The sequence below is a fragment of the Macrobrachium nipponense genome, chromosome 1, assembly GCF_015104395.2.
Source record: "Macrobrachium nipponense isolate FS-2020 chromosome 1, ASM1510439v2, whole genome shotgun sequence".
Taxonomy (NCBI): domain Eukaryota; kingdom Metazoa; phylum Arthropoda; class Malacostraca; order Decapoda; family Palaemonidae; genus Macrobrachium; species Macrobrachium nipponense.
Genome location: NC_087200.1, coordinates 120,263,936 through 120,277,165, shown reverse-complemented (window position 1 = coordinate 120,277,165; position 13,230 = coordinate 120,263,936). Strand labels below are relative to the sequence as shown.

The following is a 13,230-nucleotide window of genomic DNA, read 5'->3' as shown; positions in this document are numbered from 1 at the left end:
ATAACGTTTCATGTGGGGCCTCTTAATGACAGGATACGTCGCCAGGATCAACCTCTCTGGTTGCTGTTAATGTTGGTGACATTAGCGGTGATGGAATGCAAACAAATGACGCTATAATTTTTTCAGTTTACTTTAAAACAAATTGATATATACGACTCATTATTTATTTGATGAAAATAATTACAGTTAGAAAATATACAGAGAAAGGACATTATTTATATCAATGGAAAAAGAGAGAAGAATAAGGAGCACTTATGTGTTCCCTGTTTTCGTGATATGGTCGCCATGATGAAAATGTATCCTTGGAGACACTGGATTTACTTTCCTATTATACAGATCACAAAGGATCAGAATGGCAGAGAAAAATTATGATACAGAAATCTGAGTTTCAAGATTACAGGGTTATACGACTCCCCTAAGGAGTATATTAAAGCTTAGGCCAAGCGCTTGGGACCTTTGGAGTCTTTTTAGCACTGGAAGGGAAATTGAGAGTATTTAGGTTTGAAAGTTGTCACAAGAGTAAAACCTCAAAGCAGTTGCACTATGAAACAATTGTTAGGGGAAGGTGGACAGTAAGAAGGAAGGAAGAGTATATGAATGGACGAACTGTAAAAAGAGTCAAAGGAGTTGCAGGTAGGGGCCGAAGGAACGCTGCAAAGAACTTTCAGTAATGCATACAGTGCACCGCGCGAGGTGCACTGTCGGCATTAACCCACAACGCAGGACTCCTCTAAGGCCTGACAAGGAAGATGACCCTTTTATTACTATGAATTTTGGGCGATATACCAAACAAAAGTCCGTAGAGGTGTCATGCTGACAGTATTCCTTATAAGGTCTACTATAGGCAGTACTAAAGATTTTTTCCAGCGTCCTTTGAGCTTCCAGCTGCTTTCGTTTCTGGACTTGACTCTCGATCTATTCCCTTTGGTCTCTTCACAATTAACTGCCCAACTGTTTCAACTTTACCTAGCTCTAATTTTTATGTCTCAGTGGAATCACTTAGTAGTATTGACAATAATATATAATCATATAGAATCAGAAATAAAAACGTTCATTTCAGAGTCGCATTTGGTTTCATAGAAATATACTCTATAATACCTAAAATTAAGTCAGATATTTATTTCGTCGTCCGAATTTACCAAACACTTTACTCACACATTTGCTCTCATGTGAAAATGAGCTGGATATCGGAGATCTACTCATTATACGAGAGAGGCACACATGCATGTATATATAAGCTACAGATGTCCTTTAATATGTAATTCGCTCTACCTCGGAATTAATATATTTTCATATATGTTAACCGAAAGGGAAGTTTCTAGTTGATAAGAAATTCGTCGGCTCATGGGCTCGAACCATGGAACCAAGAATTCAAGCCAATCAGTGACGCGCTTACCAACAAGGCTAACATGAGACTTATAAGGTAATACCGACTCTCACCTACAAACCTCTGTCACGCTCAGGTATTCTCTGTTAGAGTCACCATCAACCCACCTCGGCCTTAATAGCTTTGTAATGCATTTGTCGCACGTAGCCATATTATGAATTTTATCATATCACCGGGATTCATATACATGCATTAAGCTACAAATGTCCTTTAATATCTAATTCGCTCTACCTCGGAATTAATATATTTTTATTTATATATATATATCGACCGAAGGGGCATTTTTAGTTTATAAAAAAATCGTCTGCTCATGGGCTCGAACCACGGAACCAGGAATTCAGGACGTACAGAGAGGCACTTACCCATAAGGAAGAAGGTTGGTTAACATCTTGAATCAGAGAAATAACACCCCTGAAACATAACGGAGGCTGGCAGACCAAGTAAGGAACATAGAGAAAAGGAACTGGCTCGCCACAGCAGAAAGAGAGGAGTGGGAAAGAGAAATAACACCCAACAGTGAAGGACAAGAAGACGTACTAAGAAACGATACCACAGAAAACAACAAGAATGATGAGCTATCAAACAACGACACACGATGAAACACGGAAGAAGCATGGGAGAGGAAGGAGTGGCTGGAAAAGATCAGACAGTGGATGAAGCCAAACACAGAAAGTTGAACCGGGTAAGAGACTCTGGGAAAACATACGGAGTAATCCAGTATCACACAACAAACATGCACCATGGCTCCAGAAAGTCAAGACAGAAAAATTTGGGAGAATAAAACAAAGATTCACCAAGATCACGACACACACAATCAGACACCAACTAAAGAAAATGCCTAACTGGAAAGCCCCAGGTCACGATGAAGTTCATGGATACTGGCTCAAAATCTTCAAGGCCCTACACCCACGAATAGCAGAACAACTCCAGCATTGTATCAAAAACCACCACGTGGCCAAATGGATGACCACAGGGAGAACATCCTTGGTACTAAAAAACAAGAACAAGGGAAATATTGCAAGTAACTACAGGTCTATCACCTGCCTACCAGTAATGTGGAAGTTACTAACAGGTATCATCAGTGAAAGGCTATACAACTATCTAGAGGATACATACACCATTATCAGCCAACAGAAAGGCTGCAGAAGTTGTAGAGGCACAACAGACCAGCTCCTGATAGACAAAATGGTAATGACGAATAGTAAGAGAAAGAAAACCAACCTAAGCATGGCACGGAATGACTACAAGAAAGCCTTCGACATGATAACACACTCATAGCTAATAGAATGCTTGAAAATATATGGGGCAGAGGAAAACACCATCAGCTTCCTCAAAAATACAATGCGCAACTGGAATACAGTACTTACAAGATCTGGGAGAAGACTAGGAGAGGTTAGCATCAGGCGAGGGATCTTTCATGGCGACTCACTACTACTCTTCGCAATAGCCCTGATTCCCATGACAAAAGTACTACAGAAGATAGATGCTGGGTACCAACTCTAGAAAGGTAGCAACAGAATTAACCATCTGATGTTCATGGACGACATCTAGCTGTATGGTAAGAGCATCAAGGAAATCGACACCTTAATCCAGTTTGTAAGAATTGTATCTGGGACATCATGATGGAGTTTGGAATAGAAAAATGTGCCTTGGTCAACATAAAAAAAGGCAAAGTAACGAGGACTGAAGTGATAAAGCTACCAGATGGGAATAGCATAAACACATAGATGAGACAGGATACAACTACCTGGGAATAGTAGGAGAGGATATATAACACCAAGAGATGAAGGCCACGATCAGGAAAGAATATAAATGGAGACTTAAGATGATACTCGAGTCAAAACTCAACGCCGGAAATATGATGAAAGCCATAAACACATAGGTAGTACCAGTAATCAGATAGCTACAGCGAAGGAGTAGTGAAGTGGACAAAGGCTGAACTCCACAGCATAGACCAGAAAACTAGGAAACACATAACAATGCACAAAGCACCACGCCCAAGAGCAAATACAGACAGACCATACATAACATGAAAGGAAGGAGGGAGAGAGCTACTAAGCATAGAGGACTGCATCAACATCAAGAGCAGAGCACTGGAGCAATGTCTGAAAACCAGTGAAGAACTTATTAAAGTAGACGAAGACCCACAAATATACAGAGAAAGGAGAATGATAAACAGAACAGAGGAATGGCACAACAAACCAATGCACGGACAGTACATGAGACAGACTAAAGAACTGGCCAGCGATGCAATGGCTACAGAGGGGAAAACTGCAAGAAGGAAACAGACGGAATGCTAACTGTAGCACAAGACCAGGCCCTAAGAACCAGATATGTCCAAAGAACGATAGATGGGAATAACATCTCACCCATATGCAGAAAATGTAATATGAAAAACGAGACCATAAACCACATAGCAAGCGAATGTGCGGCACTTGCACAAAACCAGTACAAAAACAGGCACGATTCAGTAGCAAAAGTCCTCCACTGGGGTCTGTGCAAGAAACCCCAGCTACCTTGCAGTAAGAAGGGGTACGAACACCAACCTGAAGGAGTGATAGAAAATGATCGAGCAAATATCTTCTGGGACTTTAGTATCAGGACAGAAAGGGTGATACGTGTCAATAGACCATGCGTGACGTTGATTGACAAAATCAAGAAGAAAGTATCACTCACGGCTGTCGCAATGCCATGGGACACCAGAGTAGAAGAGAAAGAGAGAGAAAAGATTGATAAGTATCAAGACCTAAAAATGAAAATAAGAGGGATATGGAATATGCCAGTGCAAATTGTACCCATAATCATAGGAACACTAGGCAAGATCCCAAGACCACTGAAAAGGAACCTGGAAAAACTAGATGTCGAAGTAGCTCCAGGACTCATGCAGAAGTGTGTGCTCCTAGAAACAGCACACATAGTAAAGAAAAGTGATGGACTCCTAAGGAGGCAGGAGCAACCCGTAGCCCCACACTATAAAAACCACCCAGTCGAATGGGATAACTGTGATAGGCCAAAAGAAAAAAAAATTAATAATAATAAAAATAATAATAATAAAGAAATAAGCTTGTGGTTAGTTAAAAATTGGTCAGCCAAAATATAAATATAAAAAAAAATAAATAAATAAAGGCTCACGCCACAGCAACTGAGTTTTGCTGAAGCGCAGGTGAAATGAATAGGACGAAGTCTAAACAGTAGTACTTAGCTTAGATGAAGTCAAAGAAGGTGTTTTAGAACAATAACAAAGTAACATTTGAGATGGTACGGAACAGATTCGGTTTTCTGTAAACAATGCAACTGTTGAGTAATTGAATTACACTGGAAGATTAAACCAACTGCAAAGTGAAATATCTGTTTGAAAAATCGAATGGTCCCACAGCTTATACACAAATGTAATGTCATCGGTATTGCTTGATCGCAAACCTGTTTGTTCAGTCAAGGCGAGTATTGCATGGTTGCTAGATCTCTTGTAGATCAGTTTAGCCTAGCTGCTCTGTTTCCTTGAACTCCTAAATGACACTTTTGTTGTTCCGCGAAACACAAAATGTTTCCCCAAAGTTCCATAATATTCGGTGTGGAACATTTCTTAACTTTTATGTCAGGTTTTCAATTAACTTATGAAAAAATAACATCTATCGCTTGACTGGAAAGCTTCATTTCAGCTAATTACGAAGAATTACGTTTACCAGGCATCACGTAAGCTAAGAAAGGAGCATCTATAATATATTTAAAGTTATTTAGATCATAATATCACAAAAATTTATTAATAACCAGTAACATTTACCTTGGACTAGTAGTTAAATTTGACAGTGAAAGAAAAATACAAATACAAAAGTGTAGAGAGTTTACATTCGCACTGAATCAATATGAAAGCGGAGAAGTAATCGACAAAAGCTTCAACAGCTGGACTGACATTTATTAGTATAAAAAGAGATAAAACAATTGTGAAGGCAAATTCTCTCCTTCTGTAATAATGAAAGGTCAGTCAAGCCTTTGTGCTCTTTTCATATTTATTTTCGTGGGATGTAGCTTTTTACGTCTTACGTTTTGATATTAATATAGATATTTCTAAATATTTAGTTGCATAAAATTTCGAATATATTATATATCTGATACGTATCTCCAAAACCAAATAATAGTCACCTATGAATTTGGGTAATCACTGGAAAGCAATTTGTCCGGATTACAATAGAATGGGCGTCAAAGACAATTAAAAGATATTGAAATATCCGGTTTCATACGAAGACAGGAGTATAGAATAGTCCATTTTATTCCATTTGTTTAGTCACAAAGTAGGTATTAGGTGTGGTGACATTGCTAGCGCGTGATTGGCCGAAAATCAATGTTTCCCATATCGCGGGCTTACTTTGATAAAGATGCAAACTATTTCTCATAGAATACTTCTGAATACTTATATATAAAAAAAAACTCACGCCTTCTTATGCACATCATAAAACATAACGATTTATATCGATAAATATAGAAAAGCAAGCACGCGGAAGACGAGACGAGCTTGTATCTGACAATCTACTCAGGATGTTTGACCTTGCTGTAGGTAAACAAAAAATCGCCTGGTTATACGAATGTAAGGTATTTTGGTAATTTCTTACATGGAATGAAATGCAGTTGTCTAAGGCTGTAGGGGGAAGGTGAATGATGAAACAGCCACTGGAACATTGGAAGGAAGACATGAAATTTTAGTACATTTTTGGCAGTAGTAATGTGGCTTTCTTTACAGAATACTTTGCATATTCTTACGATTTTTTTTTCTTACAACGCATTATAATAGCTCTGTGATTGGGCCCTTTCGGGAGTATTTTGATATTCAACTTATCGAACTAAAGTTTGAAACTTCACGTAGTTCTTGCCATTCATAGTCTTGAGGACCATATGTACGGCATAAAGGGTTAGCCAAAATTTTTTCCATTTTTTTTTTTTTACTTTTGAGGTATTGGAAGGATATTTACATAAACTGAATAAATAACAGTTATAATAACAAAGTAATTTTAACCGATATGTAATGAGAGTGTGATTGAAAGAAGGACAATAAAATAAAATAGCTGGCAAATCAATAACAGAGGCCTAGCGTTCGCTAAGCCATGCTTCGTGTTCTAGCGTTAACAACATTTTTTTTATAAATACTTGACGGACGTGGATATTACTTTGTTATCATAATAAATTTATTTTTAAATAAATGTAACCAATGAAACTGTATACAGAATAACTTTGGAATGACAAGAAAATCTTGTGGTCTGAACGGTTTGTGAGCAAAGATCGACATGTAGCCTGAGTTACACCAAACTTCATTTTATATACATAATATACTATGACTGGGAGTTTGCAGAGCATTAAGCATTGAAGGGATTATAATTTTATTCAATAAGTGCGCTGCCCCTTACCAAAACAACCGTTTTAGATTTGTCAATATACAGGGGAAATGGAAACTCAAAATACAAAAAAGTTCTTCATTTCTCGCCTAGAGCAAATGTTTGTAGTTACAGTATTCGGTGCTACTTTGGCTTATCTACGTGTCACCTGCTCATAGGTGCTACTACCAAACACCGTGTGATAATGTAAAGTAGACGGTAGCACGAAGATATCGTTTATTAATATAATTTTCGACCACACAATATCAAAATGGGTGTATATAATACTTTGATCCCCGAGGGGCTAGTACTAAACACGGCCTCCCGGGGAGCTTCCGCTCAGTGTTGCCAAAGTGCGGAATTTTCATCTGCTATGCGGAATAAATAGTCTACGGGGCAGATACCCAAGTTTGTATGCCGATGCGGATTCCACATCTGCATTTTCAGCAGCAATTTCTTCATGGCGCATTCATGTAAATTTATCATATACAAATTGCAATATTTTTTACTTTTAAACAATTTCTCATTCAAATGCAATATTATAAAAGTTAAGACTCTTATCAGAATATGACGGTGATATGATTAATGTACATAAATCTGTTAATATATTATGAAATTATTTCCTATATGATTTAATGAGTTATATACTGATACATAAATACTGTTATGCTTATTACAAACTTATCTGTAAATATATCTGGGACAAATAAGAAAGGTAAAAATAATACTTCTCATATGTATATATATGGATATATATACGTATATAGGTATATGTATATGTATGTATATATATACAGTGCATGTATATAAATATATGTAAATATAATGTATATAAATATGTGTGTATATATATATATATATATATATATATATATATATATATATATATATATATATATATATATATATGTGTAGTGTGTGTGTGTGTGTGTGTGTGTGTGTTTGATGTATGTATGTATAGTATATATACATATATAATGTATATATATATGTATATATCATATATATGTCTATGTATATATATATATATATATATATATATATATATATATATATATATTTATATATATATATATATATATACATAGACATATATATGTATATATATACATATATATATATGTGTGTGTGTATGTGTATATATATATGCATGTATATATGTATATATGTATGTATAAATATGTATATATGTGTATATATACATAGATATATATAAATATATATATATATATATATATATATATATATATATACGCACGTATGTATATATATATATATATATATATATAGAATATATATATCGATATATATATATATATATATATATATATATAAATATGTATATACTATATATATATTTTAGTAATGTACTTTAAATATAACGAAATTGATATAAATCGTTCAAATCCCTATGTGCGAAGTTCATGATCATCATATCCTACGAATAGGTGCAGTAAACAAGTGATCAATTACCTCCACAATCTCCTATGGGCATACAGTTTTTATCGCTAGTAGGTAGTACGCTAAACAAGTGCGATACTCAGTGTTTTCAACGAAGGATTTTCAATGCCAGAATTCTCGCTTTTAATTAATTTGCTATGTACAAAGGTAATGTCCAGAGTTTCAGAAATATATCTTTGGAGCTCACGTTTCATAGACAATGAAACTTCTAATATTATATATACCTGCATCTCTGCAAAACTCGTAAAGATTAAGTGGCAACTTTAATTATGCGGACTAAGTATTCTATCTTCCCAGATCGCCAATCCATTATCATATCATCTATGACATTTATGTTGAAGTAAAATTAGTAGTGCATATTATTCAATCTATAGTAGATTCTTATGAAGCTCCTGATTGGCTGCTGATAAGCCAATGACAGGGCTGAAGCGTTCACATAGGCAGGATGTATGTTCCACTTCTCCTGAGGGATGCTTTTGAAAGACGTATCCCTCATGAGAGGTGGAACATACATCCTGCCTATGTGAACTCTTGAGAGAGATTGAGAGTTTCCATCCCCGTAATTGGCTTATCAACAGCCAATCAGGAGCGTAGTAAGGGACTGGCCTAGACATCAGATGCACCGGTGATGCGAATTACTATAGTAATATCTGTTTACATTATAATACATTTAAAATAGACCTGAAATTATGTTTTCTTTATGCAGTGAGAAGTTGAGCTTCTATTGTATTTGCACCAATATTTGATTCAGGACCCAGGACAGATTAAAACTTTTTCCCTGTCATATGTCATCATTAGTTTGTTTTCAAAAAGTAATTGGAAATAAGGATAAATCAGACCCCTCCTCCTTTTCAACTGGAGAACACCCTATTTATTCTTAATTGGTTGAACTTGAACGCCTACTGTTTCCGGTCCTACCCTTGGGCGAATCCTAGTGGGTGCCATGATCCATCGTAACAACCCACTTGATGGGTCAAGGTTCAACACTTACAACTTGCCTCATCACAATTTCACATTTTGTTGTGTCGAAGGTTCTGGTTTTATGGGTCTCACTTTTCAAACATCCTATTTTGCGTTCAGTTTCTACCTCTCTCTCTACCTCTCCTTCGCCTTCATCTACCATAACTCTACTAGTAGATTTTCCTAGCTAATATATTCCCTACATAACTATTTCTACAGACTTCTGCATTCTTAACAATGCGAGTTTGTATGATTATGAAATGTGCCAGCATTTTCTTGTTTTTGTTTAGTTTAGTGGTCTCAAGACAAAATTAATTAGATAATTAAATATCTTAAATATGGATTATTGTGTCTCAACTGATGAAAACTATGCACCAGGTCAAAGCAAGTTCAAAGCAAATGTAACTGTCGTTTCTCTCTCTCTGGTAGAGAAGACAGTTCAGTGTTATACTAAATAACAGGTACTGGAATTCTAGGTGGATGCATTCCATAGTGATAGAAATGATATCCAATATGATAGGTAGGTTACTCGGTTGTATGAACATATATACAGGGTGTTTCGAAATTAAAGCCAGCCCCCTCTACAGCATAAACTAAAATTGATATGGACAAAAACAATAGTAATTCAGAACAGGTATTTATTTAAGTTTCTCTTTGAGTATTTGATATTTTGTGTGGTCTACATCTGCCTGCACTACAGCCTGCATTCTTGAGGGGTATGATTTCAGTAAATCGCAAAAAAGCTGAGACTCAAACTCCATTTCCCTGAGCACTTCGGTCACCTCTCTTAGCAGGTCGTCAAGGCTTGGTATACCATCATAGTTCACTGTGAGCACTTCAACACAATCCTTTAAGATACTACCAATGTTTTCACACACATAAGGTCATCGCCAAGTTGTGAAATTTCCTGAATGTTTGGGAATTTTTTTCCGTTTCACAGCGAAACGGTTAATGTGGATCATCAACGAAAAAGGACAGTCATGGAATGGTGAATACTTCAGAGAAACTGTGCTTACTGTGGAGTATTTCCTTTCCTCAAAAATTCTGAAAATGTGTTATCCGTTGAAGAAAAAAAAAAATTTCATTATAAGGCACCATGTTTCAAGGCTCTTCAGACACAGGAGCTGCTTCAAAACAGTGGTATCGATTTCTTTTTGTCAAGTGAATTTCCAGGTAGCTCTACCTGGATGTTGGGCTTGCTGATAACAGGAAATGGCTTGATACCAGATTTTTTCAACTCATGATATACAGCACTATAACTTCTCTTCTTTCCCCTTTTTTGTTTCTAGTTCAAGTGCCAATTTACATAAAGACTTTCTTGGTCTACCCAATGCCTCAGCTATGATGTCTTTTGACTCCTGAGAAAGGACTTCAGCCCTTAGAAGATTCTCACTCTTTTTGCAATGACAGTCATATGGATTTTTTTTCCAGTTTCTTTAACAAAGGATTAATTTCTTTTAATGTATTTAGCTATCCAGGAACGTGAAATGAAGGATGTGCCAGCATCCCTGGCCTCTCTGAAGGTTATAGCCCGGATTCGGTCAATCCATCTGATTTCCTCCAAGTCGTTAGCCATGGCTGTATCTAACTCCATCACTCAGTCTGAAAATACAAGAAATGTAAAATGAAAAATGACTTAATAGAAACTTAAGATAATGTACTTGGAGGTAGCCTATAGCAGAAAACTTCATAATTTTCCATTTGTTCTGTGGAGTGGGGTGGTGTCTAATTTCGAAACATCCGGTAGTATACTACATAATTAATTAGTCAGTGACTGAACACTTGAAAATGGAATTCAGATTTTCATCATCTCTATGAAATCTTCAGTTTTAAAACAATATGATGATATAGTGTGGTTACACAATACTGTAGGAGTGCTGCATATTTTATTGGAGTACAACATTCTTTAAAACTACTGTGATTCAAATTGACCGTCCGTCACAGAATTGTACAAAGAATTTCCAGTCGCATAAGAAGGATTCCCTGGAAAATGACTTTGTGGTTAATCAAAGTGTGTTTACTTTTGTCCTGTTACTAAATTGGGACTGAATTTAGATTCCAGGTGATTAATGGTCGCTGAACCGCATTCATTCAAAACCATTCTTATTATTTCTATGTTCTCAAATAATAAAATAATCGGGAATTGCATATTTACATCCCATTTTTAATGTGTTACAAGGAGTCTCAAATATTTCCGACGTTCAGAAAGCTGCCTGCATATTATATTAAACATATATGCAACGTCTTACTAAGGTTGCTTTCACACCAAACGCGTCGCGTCGAGTCGCGCTAATTCATGGCTAGTGTCATTTTCGCCTTAAAATAGGAATAGGGATGTTAGTGTTTTCTACTTTGTTTTCATATTGCATTTCAGTTTACGAACGCGAGTTATGCTCTAATAAAATTGTACTCCTTTATATAATTTTTTCACTTTTATGTAGGACAAAATGTAATGTAATCAAATTTCAGTTCATCTTTTCTTTGTATCCATATGTTATACATTTAAAATCTTAAAACTTACCTATAGTTTTTTCAAATGTTTATGGTTGCGTAGTTAAATAAATAAATAAATAAATATATATGTATATATATATATATATATATATATATATATATATATATATATATATATATATATATATATATATATCTTGATGTTTCGGCTAATTCGTTTAGAATTGTATCTTTTAATTAGTTATCCTGTAAAATTCAATAAAAATTATACTTGCCTTAGAAAAATTGCCATTTTTCTCTAAAGTTGCAATTGCCCGCCTGTAGGTAGTATTGTTTTTCTTACAGACAAAAAGGTAAATAAAGGAAAATCCCCAAATTTATTTTAACAGATAAGATTAACAAAAAAATCCCGCATGGAGAGAGAGAGAGAGAGAGAGAGAGAGAGAGAGAGAGAGAGAGAGAGAGAGAGCGAATCAGACAAAAGAAGATACGTACTAAAAAAAATCCCTGAGAGTGAGAGAGAGAGATTTCAGCAATTTATAACACCAAGAGACAAGGCAGAGTTAAAAAAATGTTCAGAATATTTCCTGCTATATTTTGATAAATCGAAATATCTCTCGTGGAATATAGAAAATCAACGAAAAATCGAGAGAGAATGAGAGGAGAGTATGTGAACTGGGTATGTCCAGATATTGCTCGAAATACAGAGAAAAGTCTAACCTTGGAATAGTCATCTTGTTTATTGTGGCTGCCTATTCACTGGTGAGGTTCTTCCTGACTACTGTTGATGGAGTTGAACAGCCCAAGGAGAAGGAACTGAAGGAGAGAATTGTGGCTTGGCGAGACACCATCCGGTGCCAGAGAGAGCAGCAGATGAACTTGGACAGGATAATTCTTCAGCTGCAACAGAGGCTCGACAACAATGAAGAGATTCAGAAGGCGGGCGGAAGGGAAGAACACACTCGTGTGATCCAGATCACTCAGGAGGTGTTGCAACAGCAGGCCTGGCAAGAAAGGGCCTACTCGCTCGAAGCTGACACGTTGTTCCTGAAGAGGGAGAACGACCAAGAAAAGAGGGAAAATCGGCAGCTGGAAGACAAGATCCTCAAGATCACAGAAAATGAAAATAGCAGCTGATGGAAAAGATAAAGGAAATTGGGGAGAGAAACGATGCCCTATGTGAGAGGATAAGGGAACTAACAGTGCGGTTGGCAGAGGCAAACAGCCAGGTTGAGAGGCAAGAGGAACTCGTACAACAGAAGGAGAAAGACCCGCAGTTAAAAAGCGAAGAAGTGGCGCGGATGGCGAGGCTCATCCAGGAACAAAAGGACGCGACCGAAAAGCGCGAATCCGGCAGGAAAGACGTCGAGGTCAGGTTCGAGCGCCTGCAGAAGGAAGTGGAAGACCTCAGGAAGGAAAAGTGTGGACTCCAGTGTGAAGTTGAGACTGCGAAACTCAAGAGGAAGGAGCTGACATGCCTTCTAGAGATAGGAAATCGTGGCTGGAGAGGAAGACCGGTCTCCAGGGCGAACGGAACGGAAAGCTAGAATATGAAGTTAGACAGCTGCGAGGAGAGAAGGAAAAATTGGTTTACAACCTGAAGAA

At 36.6% G+C, this 13,230-nt stretch overlaps 1 protein-coding gene across 1 annotated transcript in view; it reads left to right on the top strand.

Moving 5' to 3' along the window:
* Positions 1-13,230, top strand: part of LOC135218923 (uncharacterized) — a 40,258-nt gene that overhangs the window by 5,997 nt on the left and 21,031 nt on the right. Inside the window, exon 3 of the mRNA XM_064255365.1 lies at positions 1,464-1,512. Within this exon, the coding sequence (XP_064111435.1) occupies positions 1,464-1,512 (49 nt within the window). The remainder of the gene's footprint in view (positions 1-1,463; positions 1,513-13,230) is intronic.